The 21,729-nt window shown below is 43.6% G+C and overlaps 1 protein-coding gene across 1 annotated transcript in view; it reads right to left on the bottom strand.

Annotated features, from left to right (window-relative positions):
• Positions 1-8,081: 8,081 nt before the first annotated feature.
• The window catches only part of SLC39A4 (solute carrier family 39 member 4), a 176,198-nt gene continuing 162,550 nt past the window's right edge, over positions 8,082-21,729 (bottom strand). Inside the window, exons 10-12 of the mRNA XM_063450893.1 lie at positions 20,194-20,346; positions 8,694-8,881; positions 8,082-8,443 (exon numbers count right to left, since the gene is read on the bottom strand). Of these exons, the coding sequence (XP_063306963.1) occupies positions 8,315-8,443; positions 8,694-8,881; positions 20,194-20,346 (470 nt within the window). The 3' untranslated portion in view covers positions 8,082-8,314. The remainder of the gene's footprint in view (positions 8,444-8,693; positions 8,882-20,193; positions 20,347-21,729) is intronic.

The following is a 21,729-nucleotide window of genomic DNA, read 5'->3' as shown; positions in this document are numbered from 1 at the left end:
TGTCAATCCATATCTGCCAAGTGACCCTATGTAGGGGGAACAGTCTCTATTCTGCTCTGTGTCAGTGTGTATCAGGGATCCTTAGGACAGGTGTCAATCCATATCTTCCAAGTGACCCTATGTAGGGGGAACAGTCCCTATTCTGCTCTGTGTCAGTGTGTATCAGGGGCTCTGAGGACAGGTGTCAATCCATATCTGCCAAGTGACCCTATGTAGGGGGAACAGTCCCTATTCTGCTCTGTGTCAGTGTGTATCAGGGATCCTTAGGATAGGTGTCAATCCATATCTGCCAATTGACCCTATGTGGGGGAACAGTCTCTATTCTGCTCTGTGTCAGTGTGTATCAGGGATCCTTAGGACAGGTGTCAATCCATATCTGCCAAGTGACCCTATGTAGGGGGAACAGTCTCTATTCTGCTCTGTGTCAGTGTGTATCAGGGATCCTTAGGACAGGTGTCAATCCATATCTTCCAAGTGACCCTATGTAGGAGGAACAGTCCCTATTCTGCTCTGTGTCAGTGTGTATCAGGGATCCTTAGGACAGGTGTCAATCCATATCTGCCAAGTGACCCTATGTAGGGGGAACAGTCCCTATTCTGCTCTGTGTCAGTGTGTATCAGGGATCCTTAGGATAGGTGTCAATCCATATCTGCCAAGTGACCCTATGTAGGGGGAACAGTCTCTATTCTGCTCTGTGTCAGTGTGTATCAGGGATCCTTAGGATAGGTGTCAATCCATATCTGCCAAGTGACCCTATGTAGGGGGAACAGTCTCTATTCTCCTCTGTGTCAATCCATATCTGCCAAGTGACCCTATGTAGGACGGGTGTCAATCCATATCTGCCAAGTGACCCTATGTAGGGGGAACAGCCTCTATTCTGCTCTGTGTCAGTGTGTATCAGGGATCCTTAGGATAGGTGTCAATCCATATCTGCCAAGTGACTCTATGTAGGGGGAATAGTCTCTATTCTGCTCTGTGTCAGTGTGTATCAGGGATCCTTAGGATAGGTGTCAATCCATATCTGCCAAGTGACCCTATGTAGGGGGAACAGTCTCTATTCTGCTCTGTGTCAGTGTGTATCAGGGATCCTTAGGATAGGTGTCAATCCATATCTGCCAAGTGACCCTATGTAGGGGGAACAGTCCCTATTCTGCTCTGTGTCAGTGTGTATCATGGACTCTGTGGACAGGGAACAGTCTCTATTCTGCTCTGTGTCAGTGTTTATCATGGTCTCTGTGGACGGTGAACAGTCTCTATTCTGCTCTGTGTCAGTGTGTATCATGGTCTCTGAGGACGGGGAACAGTCTCTATTCTGCTCTGTGTCAGTGTGTATCAGGGATCCTTAGGATAGGTGTCAATCCATATCTGCCAAGTGACCCTATGTAGGGGGAACAGTCTCTATTCTGCTGTGTGTCAGTGTGTATCAGGGATCCTTAGGCAGGTGTCAATCCATATCTGCCAAGTGACCCTATGTAGGGGGAACAGTCTCTATTCTGCTCTGTGTCAGTGTGTATCAGGGATCCTTAGGATAGGTGTCAATCCATATCTGCCAAGTGACCCTATGTAGGGGGAACAGTCTCTATTCTGCTCTGTGTCAGTGTGTATCGGGGATCCTTAGGCAGGTGTCAATCCATATCTGCCAAGTGACCCTATGTAGGGGGAACAGTCTCTATTCTGCTCTGTGTCAGTGTGTATCAGGGATCCTTAGGCAGGTGTCAATCCATATCTGCCAAGTGACCCTATGTAGGGGGAACAGTCTCTATTCTGCTCTGTGTCAGTGTGTATCAGGGATCCTTAGGATAGGTGTCAATCCATATCTGCCAAGTGACCCTATGTAGGGGGAACAGTCCCTATTCTGCTCTGTGTCAGTGTGTATCAGGGATCCTTAGGATAGGTGTCAATCCATATCTGCCAAGTGACCCTATGTAGGGGGAACAGTCCCTATTCTGCTCTGTGTCAGTGTGTATCAGGGATCCTTAGGACAGGTGTCAATCCATATCTGCCAAGTGACCCTATGTAGGGGGAACAGTCTCTATTCTGCTCTGTGTCAGTGTGTATCAGGGATCCTTAGGATATGTGTCAATCCATATCTGCCAAGTGACCCTATGTAGGGGGGACAGTCTCTATTCTGCTCTGTGTCAGTGTGTATCAGGGATCCTTATGATAGGTGTCAATCCATATCTGCCAAGTGACCCTATGTAGGGGGAACAGTCTCTATTCTGCTCTGTGTCAGTGTGTATCATGGTCTCTGAGGACGGGGAACAGTCTCTATTCTGCTCTGTGTCAGTGTGTATCAGGGATCCTTAGGATAGGTGTCAATCCATATCTGCCAAGTGACCCTATGTAGGGGGAACAGTCTCTATTCTGCTGTGTGTCAGTGTGTATCAGGGATCCTTAGGCAGGTGTCAATCCATATCTGCCAAGTGACCCTATGTAGGGGGAACAGTCTCTATTCTGCTCTGTGTCAGTGTGTATCAGGGATCCTTAGGATAGGTGTCAATCCATATCTGCCAAGTGACCCTATGTAGGGGGAACAGTCTCTATTCTGCTCTGTGTCAGTGTGTATCGGGGATCCTTAGGCAGGTGTCAATCCATATCTGCCAAGTGACCCTATGTAGGGGGAACAGTCTCTATTCTGCTCTGTGTCAGTGTGTATCAGGGATCCTTAGGCAGGTGTCAATCCATATCTGCCAAGTGACCCTATGTAGGGGGAACAGTCTCTATTCTGCTCTGTGTCAGTGTGTATCAGGGATCCTTAGGATAGGTGTCAATCCATATCTGCCAAGTGACCCTATGTAGGGGGAACAGTCCCTATTCTGCTCTGTGTCAGTGTGTATCAGGGATCCTTAGGATAGGTGTCAATCCATATCTGCCAAGTGACCCTATGTAGGGGGAACAGTCCCTATTCTGCTCTGTGTCAGTGTGTATCAGAGATCCTTAGGATAGGTGTCAATCCATATCTGCCAAGTGACCCTATGTAGGGGGAACAGTCTCTATTCTGCTCTGTGTCAGTGTGTATCAGGGATCATTAGGATAGGTGTCAATCCATATCTGCCAAGTGACCCTATGTAGGGGGAACAGTCCCTATTCTGCTCTGTGTCAGTGTGTATCAGAGATCCTTAGGATAGGTGTCAATCCATATCTGCCAAGTGACCCTATGTAGGGGGAACAGTCTCTATTCTGCTCTGTGTCAGTGTGTATCAGAGATCCTTAGGATAGGTGTCAATCCATATCTGCCAAGTGACCCTATGTAGGGGGAACAGTCCCTATTCTGCTCTGTGTCAGTGTGTATCAGGGATCCTTAGGATAGGTGTCAATCCATATCTGCCAAGTGACCCTATGTAGGGGGAACAGTCTCTATTCTGCTCTGTGTCAGTGTGTATCAGGTATCCTTAGGACAGGTGTCAATCCATATCTGCCAAGTGACCCTATGTAGGGGGAACAGTCTCTATTCTGCTCTGTGTCAGTGTGTATCAGAGATCCTTAGGATAGGTGTCAATCCATATCTGCCATGTGACCCTATGTAGGGAGAACAGTCTCTATTCTGCTCTGTGTCAGTGTGTATCAGGGATCCTTAGGATAGGTGTCAATCCATATCTGCCAAGTGACCCTATGTAGGGGGAACAGTCTCTATTCTGCTCTGTGTCAGTGTGTATCAGGGATCCTTAGGATAGGTGTCAATCCATATCTGCCAAGTGACCCTATGTAGGGGGAACAGTCTCTATTCTGCTCTGTGTCAGTGTGTATCAGGTATCCTTAGGACAGGTGTCAATCCATATCTGCCAAGTGACCCTATGTAGGGGGAACAGTCTCTATTCTGCTCTGTGTCAGTGTGTATCAGAGATCCTTAGGATAGGTGTCAATCCATATCTGCCAAGTGACCCTATGTAGGGGGAACAGTCTCTATTCTGCTCTGTGTCAGTGTGTATCAGGGATCCTTAGGATAGGTGTCAATCCATATCTGCCAAGTGACCCTATGTAGGGGGAACAGTCTCTATTCTGCTCTGTGTCAGTGTGTATCAGGTATCCTTAGGACAGGTGTCAATCCATATCTGCCAAGTGACCCTATGTAGGGGGAACAGTCTCTATTCTGCTCTGTGTCAGTGTGTATCAGAGATACTTAGGATAGGTGTCAATCCATATCTGCCATGTGACCCTATGTAGGGAGAACAGTCTCTATTCTGCTCTGTGTCAGTGTGTATCAGGGATCCTTAGGATAGGTGTCAATCCATATCTGCCAAGTGACCCTATGTAGGGGGAACAGTCTCTATTCTGCTCTGTGTCAGTGTGTATCAGGTATCCTTAGGACAGGTGTCAATCCATATCTGCCAAGTGACCCTATGTAGGGGGAACAGTCTCTATTCTGCTCTGTGTCAGTGTGTATCAGGGATCCTTAGGACAGGTGTCAATCCATATCTGCCAAGTGACCCTATGTAGGAGGAACAGTCCCTATTCTGCTCTGTGTGAGGAGGAGGAACAGGAAATGAGTAGCTCGGCATCCAACCTTTTGCAAATGGGGTCTTTCATGCTGTCGTGCCTGTTGAAGGACCCTCGTATAAAAAGGCTGAATGAGAACGACCTGTACTGGGTGTCCACGCTACTAGACCCCCGGTATAAGCAGACAGTGGCGGAAATGTTACCGAATTACAAGTCGGAAAGGATGCAGCATTTGCAAAATAAATTAAAAAGTATGCTTTACACAGCGTATAAGGGTGATGTCACAGCACAACGGGAATCTAACAGGAGAAGAGGTGAAAGTCATTCTCCTCCTCCTCCTCCCACGACCACGCCATATCTACCAAGTGACCCTATGTAGGGGGAACAGTCTCTATTCTGCTCTGTCAGTGTGTATCAGGGGCTCTGAGGACAGGTGTCAATCCATATGTAAAGGTGTCAATATGTCATATGTCAGGTATCAATCCATATCCATTGTGATTTAGGAATGTTAGGTGATTTCTGCCCTTTATGGATTAAAACCAGACTCTGCATCAACTGTGTAATTTTCCATGGGAGTTTTGCCATGGATCCCCCTCCGGCATGCCACAGTCCAGGTGTTAGTCCCCTTGAAACAACTTTTCCATCACTTTTGTGGCCAGAAAGAGTCCCTGTGGGTTTTAAAATTCGCCTGCCCATTGAAGTCAATGGCGGTTCGCCCGGTTCGTCGGTTCGCGAACGTTTGCGGAAGTTCCCGTTCACCGTTCACGAACCGAAAATTTCGTGTTCGCGACATCACTAGTTGAATGAGATATGTAACGGATCACTTTCCGTTGACGGATGCTCCTAGTGCTTCCTGAGGACTCCACTCACTGCAGATGACACCACAACCACCGCAGACTCCACAACCGCCGTAGCTTAACTTTAGCCGCGCCGTCTTCCTTCCACCCTGAATGAACCTCCAGCATTCAGGACCGTGTGGGAAAGACACTCCAAGAAGAGCGTAACAGGGACAAGAACAAAGTGATTAAAGCTCAAGGGAGTATGCAGAGCATAGCAATCCCCAGTTTGATATAGCAGTTCCCTCCAATAACGAGACAAGGCTACGTATTGAGGGTTAAGAAGAACTCTGGTTTAATGACAGGGACTCTGCTTTTATGCAGTGCTCCCCTGCAAGGGAGGCACCCACAGGCAATTAGGCATTAACCAATCACATATCGGTTACATCCCACATATTCCCTCCCCTCTGCTTGGGAGATAATTGAGTTTCCTACTGTATCTACTCAATTATCTCCAAGCTAAAACGTATACATTTTTATACATTTCTATAACTTCTAAAATATACATGTCACAAACATAAAACATACATTTTCATAATCAATCCATTCAGGGGAACAACAGATTAAAAAATGGCACAAATCAGACCAGGGGTTCAAAAGTTAGTAAAAGTATTTTTAAAAACCCACTGCCAGCATGGCTTTCCGGACCAAACCAGTTTCAGAGTCTTCTATCCTGGAGATAATTGAGAAGTAATCCAATTATCTCCAAGGACAGAGGCAAAACTTCATTAGCCACATGGTAGACAAAGTACAATAAAATACATAAAAATACATACTGTTACATTGATCACATAGAACATACACATTCTACCTATCCCCAGATAGCTTAGATCCGAGCGCACATTATTACCGGATGGCGCTCAGATCACATACATACAGTTCAATCGCCATAGAGCCAAAGTCCTTCATACAGTCTCAGTATACGGCTTGGCTCCATGGCATAGCTATCTGGGGTAGCATGGCTTTAACAGTTCGCAGAAAGGCACAAATAAACCTTTCAGCAGAGAAAAAAACAGATTTGAACTACAGGGCCATAGTCGCAGGGCAGGAGGCTAGCAATAAGTCCTCTCCAATGCCCAGTGGCAAATGGCGGTTTGTCACAAGATACATGGTAATATACTGGAGGTTAGTTGAATGAGATACATGGTAATATTTCTGAGGCTGGTTTAATTAAATACATGGTAATATATTTGTGGTTGGTTGAATGAGATAGATGGTAATAGATTTGAGGATGGTTGAATGAGATACATGGTAATATATCTGAGGTTGGTTGAATGAGATACGTGGTAATATATCTGTGGCGAAAGTGACCTCGCCACTGGTTGTTTGAGAAGCCTGTTTGCCCGCCTCCTACCTTCTGACTATGGCTCCTGGGAGATTGTGCCCTTTAACAACAGTTTTGGGGCTTATGGACTTCTATTGGACTGTGTATGGCCCTTTAAGAACTGCATTTGGGCTTATGGACTTGTATTGGACCGTGCTGGCCCTTTAAGAACCGTCTGGGGACATATTGAGACGTTGTGTGACAATGCCCCTTTAAGACTATGTCCCCAAACCTTTAAAATCCTTTGTGCATGGCTTTCTCCCACTTGGTTCAGTAAATGGGACTTACTTAACCAAGTAGCATACAGGCGGACCACCCAGAAGTGGAAGTGTGCCATCAATTTACCTCCCAGGCTGGGAGCCTGCTGTAGGTAAATTGCTGACCACTGGGTGGCCGCCGTTCATACAGATGAACACGTGGTGGCCACCATCTTTAATTTAGCTGAAGTTTTACCTTCTCCAGACTTCAATGCATTTGACAATTCGAACGCCGTTCGACAGTTCGAACACCGTTCGACAGTTCATTCGACAATTCGAATGGTTGTCATTCGTCTGTTTGAGCTGACTTTAACATGGGAAACAGACCGGCCGCACAGCCTGAATCTCTGGAACTGTTTTGGGCATGAAAATGTGCTTGCGGTCGGTCACAAAGGACTTCCAACTAACTTTTTATCTACTAGAAGGATTTGTATGATTTTTTAGAGTGTTCATATTTGAAGTATGCTGAGTAAGAATATGTGATTTTATGAAGATTGGATGTATAGTGTTAAAGTTACAGTGCATGTGTAAAAGTATATTTTTCCTGCCTGTGATAATTACATTAACCCATTGTGTACAGTAATTATATCACAGGCAGAGGGAGGATTTTGTGGGAATGAATGGGAGTGTTTTACTATATATTACGTGTTTGATTGGTTGTTCTTCTAAACCCTGTGGGCGGTACTATGTGTGTAAAATGTGCATAAAAGCAGAGTGTTCCATTAAAACGTCAGTTCTACTTCACCCTCAATTTGGAGTTCCGTCTCTTATTGGGGAAATCTGCTACAAGGGATTGCTATGCTAGTCATACTCTCTTGCTATATCACTACTAAGCTCTTGTAAGAGCTTGTCCCTGGTGGTTATGGTGTCTGCTGGAGTGCTTGGACCCCCGGAAGCGCTAGGAGCATCCTTCAATGGAGGTACCCAGTCGGGGTGCCAGGTGATCCGTTACAATATCTGAGGATGGTTTAACGAGATACATGGTAATATATCTGAGGTTGGTTGAATGAGATACATGGTAATATATCTGAGGTTGGTTGAATGAGATACATGGTAATATATTTGAGGTTGGTTGAATGAGATACATGGTAATATATCTGAGGTTGGTTGAATGAGATACATGGTAATATATTTGAGGCTGGTTGAATGAGATACATGGTAATATTTTGAGGCAGATTACCTAGGTCACACACTCATGAGGTAAGAAATGGCACATAGTCCACAGGGTTGAGTCTTTGTAAAGAATGGATTGGTCTAACAGATATGGTTATTAATCGGTCTAACTGTTTTTCTATGTATTAGACTGGTTTGCTGACAGAGCATTTACGTGGTTTGGATGGGACAGGAGTTTTAAAAATTAGAATTTATTTTTTTTAACTCAGTGTTTGATTAAGTAAAGTAAGATAGATACATTCTGCTGAAGAAATCTCTGTCCAGTTATAAGTTGGTGATTGTGGAATTCACAGTGCAATATTCTCCTCGTAAAGTGACAATAAAAGAAGAATAACCCAGCCAATAAGAAGCCCCAGATTATGGAGAAAGAAGAGAAGCCACGGCCGGCGATCTTTCACATTCATCATACATGGTAGCTGTGAGACACAAAGAGAAGGAGTTAATACAAGAATAATGGAACAAGGAGCTAAAGACTAAAATAGGCATGCATTAGAGAGTGTGAGAAAATGGGATGATGAACAGAGTGTGTGAAAATGGGATGATGAACGTCTGCCAAGAATGGCAGCTGTAATAAGGAGGAGAAACTGAACACGTAGAGAAATATTGCCGCACACAGGGGGTAGATTAGAAAAGGCAAATAAATGTAATTACAACAGAGATTCTCACCATGTCTGCCAGAGCAACATAAAGAAAGAGACCAGTGGCCACAGTGAATATCCATTGCTGGACAGCTTCATCGGCTGATATAGAAAGTGCAATGTACAATCCAATGAACGAGGTGAGAGCACTGCCAAAATTAAGAGCAAGAGCCCATTGAACACGGAGCCCTGAGTGTAGGAGGGCCGCAAAGTCACCTGAGGGGAGAAAAAGTAATTCAATGTATTATTGTTATACGTGTCTGTGGCAAAAGTAACTTCGCCACTGGTTTTTGGAGGGGCCTGTTTGCCAGCCTCATGCCCTGTGACTATGGCCCCTGTGTTAAACCCTAGTTGAAAATACTGTTTGTGCCTTTTTGGACTTGTGAAGCAGCACTTTGAATTCCTGGGGTGTTTCTAATCGGCACTTCGAATTACCGAACAACCGCACAAACCAGAGACCACCCTGGAGCTTGTTAACACCTACAAACAACTTGGAACATTTCTCACCGCTGTGTTCTAATTGTTCGTTTGGGTGGACGTTGTGACGAGACCAATCTCGCCACTGTGCATTGGAGGAGCCTGGTTGCCTGCCTGCTGCCTTTTGACTATGGACCGGCATTTAAATACTTTATTTTCCTATGCAGAAAGGTCTATTCATGTATTTCTGCCCTGGCGTTCGATTTACTGAATGAACTCATTTAACCCAGATAGCTATGCCATGGAGCCTATTCGTGTAATAAAAGACTTTGGCTCCATGGCAATTGAACTGTATGTGTGTGGTCTGAGCGCCATTCAGTAATAATGTGCGCTCAGACCTAAGCTATCTGGGGATATGTTGCATGTCTGTATTTTGTGTAATAAATGTAACCTTGTGTATTTTATTGTATTTTACTGTATGTTGCTACCATGTGGCTAATGGAGTTTTGCCTCTGTCCTTGGAGATAATTGGATTACTTCTCAATTATCTCCAGGATAGAAGACTCTGTGGAACTGGTTTTGGGCAGAAAAGCCATGCTTCATTTGGTCACAAAGGACTTCGATCTATCTTTTGAACCAATTGACCATTTTGGATGATTTTGACATATGTTTGTATTTGGAGTATGCTGATTCTGGAAATGTAAGTTTTATGTGAATGTGATGCATACTTTTAAAGTTATGAATAATGTGGAAAAACTGTATTTCTCTGCCTGTGATAATTACATTACCCATTGTGTAAGGTAATTGTATCACAGGCAGAGGGGAGGATTTTGTGTGGGAGTGTCTGAGTATATTGTACGTGTTTATTGGTTGTTTTCCAAAACCCTGTGGGTGGTACTAATGTGTAAGAATGTGTATATAAGATCAAAAAACTCACAGCTCTGTCTGTTCCTGCTTGACCCTCAAAACGGAGCCTTGTCTCGTTCTTGGGGGGATTTATTGTATGCTGTTCCAGTTTGACTGCTAGGAGTGTAAACCTATTCGTATGGTTTTTCCTATTTGGCTGTTTACAGCATTCGTATGGTTCCGGTTCTGCTGTTTATGGCATTCATATGCTTCTCCGGTTCGGTGGATTGGTGTCTACAGTAGCTGCCTGTATATCTGGACATCCTCTAAACGGCGTTTAACCCCTTTTTATACCCGGGGTGCCGTTACAGACGTAATTCCTATGGATAACCACGAAGTGGGGGCCATCTTTTTCGCATGAACGCAGGCAGCAGTGTTTGGGCATGATTCTCCTGAAACTAAAATCGGATAAAGAAACTCCCAAACACAGCTGGACTTCCATCTTTGCCTGCATTCGGTTTTTTTCAACTTAGAAGGAATCTGTTTGGCGAGATCATTCCTCTGGATGAAGGGAACAAGCTCCAGGGTAAGACTATTGACTCTGTTTGGTAGTTTGTTCGTTTTCAAACTACCAAACTAGACTGACTGCAAGCCCTGATTCTCTGGAACTGTTTTGGGCATGGGATCAACTATATGACTTCCAACTATATGACTTCCGTTAAATTCCTGAACCCCTGAACTGATCTGGGTGATTTTTGGATATGTTGCTCACCCAGATCAGGGCTAGCAGGGGAAAGTTAGTACAACAACTTTTTTTTAAAAAAAAGTCTGTACTAATACCGCTATCGACATGTCTAGTTGCCACAACAAGCCATGGCTTAGCTTGCCACCAAAAGCCAGTTCCTGCGATTATGCAGAAACTGTACTAGTATAGATGATTTTAACCAGCAAGCCAATTCTTTAAAAACTAAATTTACTGAAAAGAATTACCATCCAACCAGCCTGGACAATACAATCGAGGCCACCACAAAACAAAAAAAGAGAAGACCTTTTGACATATAAGAATACCCAAAAATCAGACCCGCCCCCCCCCCCCCCCAACCCTTTCTATCATCTTTAATTATAACAACAAATGTGGATATATAAAAAAAAATATTAACAAACACTGGCATCTATTGAAACAAGATGATAACCTTAAAGATATTATACCCACCCGTCCTAATATTGTTTTTAGAGGAGTCCCAAATCTCAAATCCATTTTAACCACGAAGTGTACAAGAGACAATGCATTAAATAAGAAACCCACATGTTCCTTTTTAACTGGGGCTAACGTTGTAATGTATGTAAAAACACAGACCCCCTCGGTACTATCAAAAACAACACATTTTACGTCAAAGGTAACCAATAAAATATATAATATTAAAGATTTTATTACGTGTAATACTAAAAACATGATTTATTTATTTGAATGCCCTTGTGGTCTACAATATGTCTGGATGACCACAAGGAGCCTTCAAATTAGACTAGGGGAACATTGCAGGAACATTGTTAAAGGGTACCCTAATCATTTTGTATCTAAACATTTTACTATCCATAATAAGGACCACAAACCTTTAAAACGCATAGGTATAAAAAATGCACCACACCCTGGAGAGGGGGTAACATTAAGAATATCCTTGGAAGATCAGAGATGGAGTGGGTGTTTAACTTAAAAACCTTCTTTCTTTCTTTCGAATTATTATTTGTTTGAAAGACTACTCATGCTGATTATGAATGCGACCTCCATTTTGCGTTCGTCTGTTTAGACGCACAAACCAAAAAATTGAACGATGGCTCTAGCCGACTAAACTGAAGAACGAAGAACTTAGTTGAACAAACTGTTTAATGACGAAAATTATTGAAGTCTAACGGAATCAGTTGAATGCCACGGGAGTTGTGATTCACACGCAGGCATGCTCAAATCTCCCGTTTGGCACTACAGCCCCCATACTACATTGTGGCTGTATAGTACAAGCTATGATAATATGTCCACTTTATTAAATCCTTCAACACAATGTGAGGAAGGTTGAACTTGATGGATGCAAGTCTCTTCAGCTATGTAACACTCGTTTTCCACTATATTTATGTACACTTAAACCTTCCATTATGTGAAATCCAAATATTATTTGTTTAATTAAAGTTTTTAACCCCTTCAGGACCGGCCTGTTTTGGCAATGTTGTATGTTAAGGACCAGGGCTCTTTTAACACTTTTGTGGTGTTTGTGTTTAGCTGTAATTTTCCTCTCTCTCATTTACTGTTCCCATAGAAGTTATATATTGTTTCTTTCAGGACAAAAAGGGCTTTCTTAACATACCATTATTTGTATCATGTCATATAATTTACTTAAAAAAAATAAAATATGATGAAAAATTGAAAAAAAACATGTTTTTTTACTTTTGCTTGAAAAATCTTTTACTTACCTACGAAAGCGAATGAAAAGAACTGCTAAATAGATTCAAAATGTTGTTCTTAGTTTGAAAATACCCAGTGTTTACATGCTTTTTGCATTTTTTGCATGTTATAGGGCTATAAGTACAAATAGGAAATTGCTGTTTCAAAATATATATTTTTAAATTGTATCAATAGTGACATTGTAACACTATTATCTGTCATAAATCTCTGAATCACACCCCACATGTACATATTTTTTTAAAGTAGACAACCCATGGTATTCAATATGGGGTATGTCCAGTCTTTTTTTTTTATGTTTTATTTTTGTAGTGCAGTGTAGGTTAACATACGTGCGCAAGGTACCCCAACGGCAATCCCCATGCATTTTTGAGACAAATATGGCAAAGGGGTGGTCGAATATACATGCACAATTTTTGTTTAACCAGTTAGGCTTGAAATACACTAGTAACTACGGTAAGTAAGTATGCATATTTTAATCACGCTAGATATAACATTACGATTCGGGTAGTTGATGAATGCTAGTAATGAGGTTCTGAATGCTAGTAATTAGGCTCTTCTTAAGCTGACTAAGATGGTGGGTAGACATCTTTCTTGGCTGCCTGAGCTGTGAGAGAGTGGTTGCAAGTTATGCTAGGCTTGAGCTAGAATATGAGTGTCTATAATAAACACTAAGGCAGCCTCAAAAAATGAGATTGGACTGTAGAGTGTCCACCCAAGTGGGTCCCATGCCAGCCAGGTAAGGATTTGTGTTTTATTCATGTCTCATTAGAGATGTTTACACTTTGTCTGATACCAGCAAAGTTTATTGTATGTGTAGAAGCCCTAAAAAGGGTTAAATGTGAAAGGGTTTATAAAATGCCCCTTCCTGTCTTACTGGAGATTCTTGGCTGATATCAGCATATCTAATGGCTAGTGTAGGAACTCACCTATTGAGGATTGCCTTGACGTGGCTGGTGAGCTTATGTATTCAAATGGCTATTGGAATAAAACTAAAGAGCCTCCATTTTGTTTAAATGTACATGGGGATTTAGGCCAGAGCGCAGGTAACTTCTCTTTGTTTTTACTATGTATTTTAAGCCGTTGGATACTAAGCTACTTCTGCTGTAAGCGCTATGCTTTGTGTTTGAGGATCTGTGTTTGCCTGTCAGGAGACCAGTCTTTATTCAGCGTTCATATTTGTTTGTGTGTGACTAAAGTAAAAAACTAAATTGAACGCTAATTTTGGCCAGTGTTTGTGACTAAGTGGCTTCTAAAAAAGACTGGGCATACCCCGTTTGCAATACCTTGGGTTGTCTACTATTGCAAATGGTATGCCATCATGGGGGTAATTCTCTTTTCTGGGCTACCATACGGTCTCAAACATAACCAACCTGGCCATTTTCAATGAAAAATATTTGACCCTGTAACTTCAAAAACGGTATAAAACCTGTACATGGCGGGTACTGTTGTACTCAGGAGACTTTGCTGAACACAAATATTAGTGTTTCAAAACTGGAAAATGTATCACAACAATCAGTAAACGTGCTGTTTGTGTGTGAAAAATGCAAAAAAAAGTCACTTTCGCTGACAATATCATCGCTGTGATATGTTTTACTGTTTTGAATCACTAATATTTGTGTTCAGTGAAGTAAAACAGTACCCCCCATGTACAGGTTTTAGGGTGTCATAGAAAGTTACCGGGTAAAATACAGTGCTAGCAAATTAAATTCTCTGGACTTTCGGCCTGGGTTGTCAGGCAGGTCCCTGCAATCAATAAAATTACTTAATTATTTAAAAATATTACGTAAATACGCACGTAGAATTTAAATATATATGCATATTTATATATTTGAAGTCTACGTGTATATTTATGAAATTATTTATGTAATTTTGTATATGGATAAATATATTTAGTATTATTTAGATTTATTTATATATACATAGATGTTTATATAATTTCATTCTAATTGTATTTTGACATAAATATATATATATATAAATATCAAAATACAGTTAGAATAAAATTTCATATAGATATAATTTAAAAAATTATTATTATTTTAACGTTTTCTAATTTATTTTAATTTACTTATTTGTATTTTATAATATATATATACACAATATATATCATTATTATATATATACACATGTGTAATTTAATTATAAGTGTATTTTTATATTAATATAACAATACACTTCGTATGACATTATATATACACACACACACATAATTATTTATTTTTTAATTAACATTGTAGCGGAGTAGCAGTATAATAACGGTATCTCCGCTGGTAGTCAGGATAAAGCAGGTAAAACACAGGCAGCGTAATAATAATCCCTCTTCCCCCAGGACTAGACGACACCCAGTCTGGGAGCCAACTGTCATTTTATTCCACGGTCACCGTATTTACGCAAGACCCCATGCAAGGGGTTTCCTGAATGACATTGCAGGGGTTTTACTACAGAGGACTGTGTGGGGAACTTAGCCTGCAAGGCTGTTTCCCAGCATGCCTTGCTGTACAGGAGAGATAATTGTGCAAGAATGTACTGTCAATCACATTATCTCTCCGTACAGCAAAACATACAGTTTTACATAAAAAAACATAACTGATATAATATTCAGACGAATGCTCCACACTGCATATAAAACGAGCATAGCAACAGTTAACAAAATATTCACCCTAAGTGTCCAGCAGTGGCTAGGTTTGCCACAATGCTCCCCCAGAACCAAGCCGGCATACACAGTCTGATCCCAACGGATCGGCTTGGGGATGTCCGGAGTACCACCCATACAAATAGGGTTGCAGCTTTTTAAGGGCCCACCCCACGCTGATCTCTAGGACACGGCTGAAGGTCCAGGTGAACAAAACCTGGAAGTAGGTATGCTAATGTTTTCCCTGTGCCCATCTGGGCGATACCAATAAGGTCTGTTCCCTGCAATATAACTGGCCAAGGCTGGGACTGAATCGGGGTAGGCTTTTTAAACCCGGCAACTTTTAACGCACTCATTACTTCTGGAAATGGACTGAATGCATCTTCAAAGTTCAAAACGGGATTGGGAATGGATCGCTGTCCATTTTCTTTTAAATCATTGCACGTTATGTTTTTATTTTATTTTCTCCACTTTAGGACTTCATCTTTAGACATACCGTAAATTTTCTCGGATTCCACATAGAATTTTTTTTCAATTTGCGGAGCATCTGCCCACTTTGTGGCTTCATATATCGCCCCTTGTTTATTACCAGAAGCCCAGTCAATTTGAACAAACGGCTTCTCTGTCACACGTGGAGGAGTGGTGCTCTCTGGGGAATTAGGGATTTCGCTGTACTCACAAACAGCTTCTTTTCTTGAACTTTCAACAAGATCATTTATCAGTTCCTTTGCTTTATCTTGCTGATCCCTTGTGCCAAATAATTTGACCTCAGAGTCATAGTTATCATTTACAATTTTTATCCTTGCACCAGATAACTCTTCGAGTTCCTTTATTTTAGCTCCTCCATATCCTATGACCATGCCGACCAGTGAGCTGTCCAGACGGAAACACAGCGTCATGCTGCCCCCCTGCTTCTAGGACTCTCTGTTCCTGGGCTGATCGCCATTCCTCCTGGATCCTTCCTCTGCCCAGCAGCCTCGGCCACCTTGGCCCTGCCCTCCGCCCCAACCTCTTCCATTGCCTGCTCCCTGTCTGTAGGATCGCGGCCTGCTAATGGGAGGTGGTACCCAAGGCTCACACTCTTCCTCCCAGTCAGACATGGTTACGATATTCACTGCCCCACAGTTCGGCACTGCCTGATTCTTGTCTATACGATCTTTATATACCTGCAGGGAAGGATTTTGGGCTACCTCACTGCCAAATTCTAAGGGGGCATCCCAGGGGAGAACAGGAGGAGTGTGGGGCAGATTGCCTACCTGAGCCTCAGAGTGATCGGATGAAGCCGTGGTGTGGGCCTGCTGTCGAGTAACAACAGGGTATGCTTCTTGGACGGTGGGTTGGGGAACAAAGGCGGATGTGAGCTCCCCCAAGTCGTTGCCCAAGATCACATCAGCTGGCAAATCCTGCATAATCCCCACCTCCACATTCCCATGCCCCGCTCCCCAATCCAAATGTACCTTGGCAGTGGGGACTTTGTAAATTGCTCCCCCTGCCACTCGTACCACCACACAGTCCCCAGTGAGATTGTTATTTGGAACCTGATGATTCCGGACCAGAGTCAAGGTGGAACCAGAGTCACGTAATCCTTGTATACTCTTTCCCTCCATGTGTACCACCTAGCGGTGCCCCTGTCGGTTGTCTGAGGAGGCTTGTATGAGGTTCACTTCGTGCAGGGTTCCTTGGGGTTCTTCTACGGATATGGCTGTCGTATGTGGGACAAAGGGTTCTTTTTGGTAACAGTGTACCGCAGCTCGGTTGTGTGGTGGTGGCCCCTGGTTATGCCAGGTTGATGGGTTTCTGTTCCGTCGGCAATCTTTTTGAATATGTCCTTGCTGGTTGCAGGTATAGCAGCGGATTGGCGGTCGTGTATTGTACCTGGGAGGGTACGAGTTGTTGCTTACCCCTGGTTGTGGATGGGCCAAAGTGGTCACTGCTGGAAGAGGGGCGGTAGATCCATAAGCGGACCGGTGTTGAGTTTGTTGGTCTCGCCTAGTGTCCTGGAATTCGTCAGCCAACTTGGCTGCCTCTGGTAGAGTACGAGGTTTGCGGTCTCGTACCCAATTTTGTAGTTCTGCAGTCAGGCAATTGAAGAACTGCTCCAGTACGATTAACTGGAACAGATCCTCCAGAGAGGTGACCTGTGTCGCTTCCATCCATCCCTTGGCGGCTCGCTGCAGTCGGTGGGCCCATTCTGTGTGCGAGTCTTTCGCTTGTTTCTTAATGTCCCGGAATTTGAGCTGGTATGCCTCTGAGGTGATGGCATACCGAGCTAAGATGGCCTGCTTGACCTTTGGATAATCCCTGCTATCCTCGTCTGGAACAACCCAGTACGCCTCTGCTGCTTGGCCTGATAGTCTACCGGCAAGCAGGGGTACCCAATCTGCTGGGCTGATGTCATGTAGCTGGCACAGCCTTTCGAAATCCTGTAAGTATTCAGCTTCTGTGTAGCTTTTAAAGGCTTGGTAGGGAATCTTGGCTTTCCCCTGGGTAATGCCGGCGGGAGCTGGGGCTCCTTCCCCGGCTCGCTGAATGGCTTGTTGCTTAACCACAAGGTACTCCTGTACATCTGCCATCAGTCTGTTCAGTGTCTCTTCAGAGGGGGTGTTTGGGTAAAGTGCTAACCTGCTCCTGCGCTCCTTTGCAAATTCAGTTTGCTCTGTCTCCTGTGGAACTGCTGCAGCGGTTTCTCTGTCCCCCTCCATGAGTTCGGCAATAAGGGTAGCTTTCGTTTTATTGCTAGCTATTCTTCCCCTTGCCTCCAATAATTCCTTTAGCGTAGCCCATTTTAATGATGCATAGTTTGTTTCCATTCACCATCCATTCATATAGTTTGACATATTACCGAACTCTGGTTTAATCCGAATGGTTGTTTCATTGAACTGCTGCTTTTCTTCTCCTTTCGTATGGTTACTGCTGAACGCTGTTTTGCTGTGCAGTTTTAATCCCATCGCTTGCCACCAATTGTAGCGGAGTAGCAGTATTATCCATGGTATCTCCGCTGGTAGTCAGGATAAAGCAGGTAAAACACAGGCAGCGTAATAATAATCCCTCTTCCCCCAGGACTAGACGACACCCAGTCTGGGAGCCAACTGTCATTTTATTCCACGGTCACCGTATTTACGCAAGACCCCATGCAAGGGGTTTCCTGAATGACATTGCAGGGGTTTTACTACAGAGGACTGTGTGGGGAACTTAGCCTGCAAGGCTGTTTCCCAGCATGCCTTGCTGTACAGGAGAGATAATTGTGCAAGAATGTACTGTCAATCACATTATCTCTCCGTACAGCAAAACATACAGTTTTACATAAAAAAAACATAACTGATATAATATTCAGACGAATGCTCCACACTGCATATAAAACGAGCATAGCAACAGTTAACGAAATATTCACCCTAAGTGTCCAGCAGTGGCTAAGTTTGCCACAAACATTAACATTTATTTTTTATTTTTTTATTTTAGACTTGCAGGGAGACTGCCTGTCAGCACGGATACATGGACAGTTATTGTGACCATGTGACCGCTATGTTGAGCGATCACATGGCCGCAGGGTCCTGATTTGCCGTGGGGAGACTGCCTGGGCTGTCAGGCAGTCTCCCCACACCGGGAGAAAGACAGCGACCGGGTGAGTAAGGATTTCTGTTATGACGGTTCAGGACTGTCAACGGTGCTCAAGGGGATTTTTCCGATGATGGTCCTGAACCGTCATCGGTTGCGAAGGGGTTAAACACTATAGTAGGCTTCTATTATGCTGCTCCCTGCTGACCTTTGACGTAATTTTGGCGCCAATTTCAACCATTTTTTAATCATTTGAGCACCTATATGAACCCAATAAGCCAGGATGTTTGTTTTATTCCATTTGATGAAGCCCTAGTGGCGAAACACGTTATTGGATTTTTACTTTGTATTTATAATAAAGGAACTATTTTGGACACTTTACCAAGCTTTGTGCCAAACTCCTTTTCATTTTTTAACTGTCGTTCTACCATCACTCCAAAGAAATCCGAGGTGGGGATCATACCACCAAAGCTGATACCATAGAGCAGTTAGCCTGCTCTGTACTTTTTTTATATACCTTATTTATATCTGGTTTTATCTACTGAGAGCACTATTTTCGCTTCCCTTCTTTCTATTACCGTTTGGAGCTCCAATCAACCCTTAGACAGAGGTCAATCACACCATATCCTGAAGTGGGGATTGTACCACTACAAGCACCTCATGCTAGAGCTGGCTAAAGCTCTATGAAATGTGAGTGTATTATCGCTATGTCACTGTAATCCCTTTATAATATACAAATTGCACTATTGGGCCTTTTTTTTGTTTCTTTTCTCCTCTCCATATATATGTATATGATTGGACACTGCAGAGACTGATCAAAGGATACCACTCCTAGGCCTTGGGAATCCACACCTCACTGCGAACACATCACAAAGACACCTGTTGGTGTGAACATCTAGGCTTTTCTCTTTCTGTATTTCTGGCCATTTTTTATACATATCTCTGTGGCGCAGCCCAAACTTACTTCAGTACGTTCCTGTTTTTGTTCAAAGGGTAAAAGGGATCCCCTTTGTTGTGGTTGCTGCCTACCCACTGATATATTAGCAGTGACCCATTTGTGTGCATTTCCATAGCTCCTTCTGTCTGTGACACCCTGCAGTGGGAGGGACATACTCCTTGTCCCATAGCTCCTTCTGTCTGTGACACCCTGCAGTGGGAGGGACAGACTCTGTGTCCCATAGTTCCTTCTGTCTGTGTCACCCTGCAGTGGGAGAGACAGACTCTGTGTCCCATAACTCCCTTCTGTCTGTGTCACCCTGCAGTGGGAGGGACAGACTCCGTGTCCCATAGTTCCTTCTGTCTGTGTCACCCTACAGTGGGAGGGACAGACTCAATGTCCCATAACTCCCTTCTGTCTGTGTCACCCTGCAGTGGGAAGGAAAGACTCTGTGTCCCATAGTTCCTTCTGTCTGTCACACCCTGCAGTGGGAGGGACAGACTCCGTGTCCCATAGCTCCTTCGGTCTGTGTCACCCTGCAGTGGGAGGGACAGACTCCGTGTCCCATAGCACCTTCGGTCTGTGTCACCCTGCAGTGGGAGGGACAGACTCCTTGTCCCATAGCTCCCTTCTGTCTGTGTCACCCTGCAGTGGGAGGGACATGCTCAGTGTCACTGAAAGTAACTCACCAAGTTCATGGGGCAATTCGTGGCAGAGAACAGCAAGTGATGTCGCCAATCCAGTTTTCCATGAGGTTGAAAATGCGGCTCCGATCGCCATACCATCTGCAAAGTTGTGAATTGCGTCTCCGATAGTGATCATGTAGGGAATCATTCGCTGCTCTGTGATGATACAGAATATGAATCATTTGTAGAACATCCAGGGCAGATATTGTATTCCATAATCTTTGATTTATTGTCTAAAATGTTAATACATTTACAAATTATGAATCATACAAAAACAAACAATCATTGGCAATGATGCCAAACGTCCATTCTCTCACATTCGGTACTCTATTATAGGAATTCCATATATTGTTCTATGTTTTGTTCTGTTGTTGGAAAGTTCATATATTACGGTTTTACTTCATGTTACGTACGTTATTACTAAAGTCGCCCTGTAAAGCTCAGTCATCTTCCACTTACAAAGACAGTCTGTGGACTTTATAGGAAAGCATGTTTATCTTGGGCAGGCATTAGGGAGCCCATATCAGCCCTCATATAGTCTAGGCTTGTTACGTCATTAGATCACTTTTCTGTAAGGCTCGTTCTCAATCCCCCAAGTCAGAGAAATATCTTCTCTGGTAAAATATTTGGAGCTTCACCTATCACATGAAATCTTTCCTGAATCTCAACATTCTAGTGCCTTTTAGGACAGCTTGTCAGCTAGCGGGGACTCGCATGTCACCAGTTCTAGATTACAGCTTTGCAGCTTGCCAGTACCTGGGAGAGTCACAGCTTTACATAGTTTGCACATTTTAATCTGCTGTCCTCTGTAACTTATTTAGATATTAATTCAGTTTCTTTATATAGTTTTTCACACAACGCTCTCAATTCTGATCATACACTGGGGTTAATAAGATTTTGTAACGGAGCTCCCTTTACCCCAGCTGGGTACCTCCGCCAAGGACCGCTTCCTAGCTGTAACAGGGGACAAAATGCAGCATTTCTGGCCGCAATCACTGTGGCTTGACTGGGGTCCTGGAACGGGGAATTCGCTCTAGACACCCCCAGGCACCGGACGACACTCAGTCCTGGGAGCTCTAGTCCTTGCAATGACTTTCTCTGTTTAATCCTCCACACTGAAACATTGATTATCCCTTTCCCCTCCCAGTAACCAGCCGACACATAGTTCTGGGAGTACACGCTGGAATACCTTTATTGGCAGCCACAATTGACCTTATATGCAGGTCCTCAAGCAAGGGGCACTCACCCCTTGACCTGAGAGTAGACTACAGTAAAAACATACACACAATTACATTGGCTCTCAAGTGCAGGACACTTCAATACAAAACAAGATAATCCCTCCCCTGTGTTTTGGTCCGTGTGAACGGCCGCCAGGGAGCTAGCGATTGGTTCTATGCGCACTAATGGAAACTGCCGAACCAGTGGAACCAGGGGGAATAAAATATGGATCTTTACAGTCGCTGACCTGGCCCATTGGCGGTGGGCAGCAGGCCCTCCAGGAGTCTATGGCAAACATCTGTGTAAAGCGGCATTTGTCAC

This window comes from Pelobates fuscus, chromosome 4 (assembly GCF_036172605.1).
Source record: "Pelobates fuscus isolate aPelFus1 chromosome 4, aPelFus1.pri, whole genome shotgun sequence".
Classification (NCBI taxonomy): Eukaryota; Metazoa; Chordata; class Amphibia; order Anura; family Pelobatidae; genus Pelobates; species Pelobates fuscus.
Note: the sequence above shows the minus strand (reverse complement) of the source record. Positions and strands in the feature narration are given on the sequence as shown.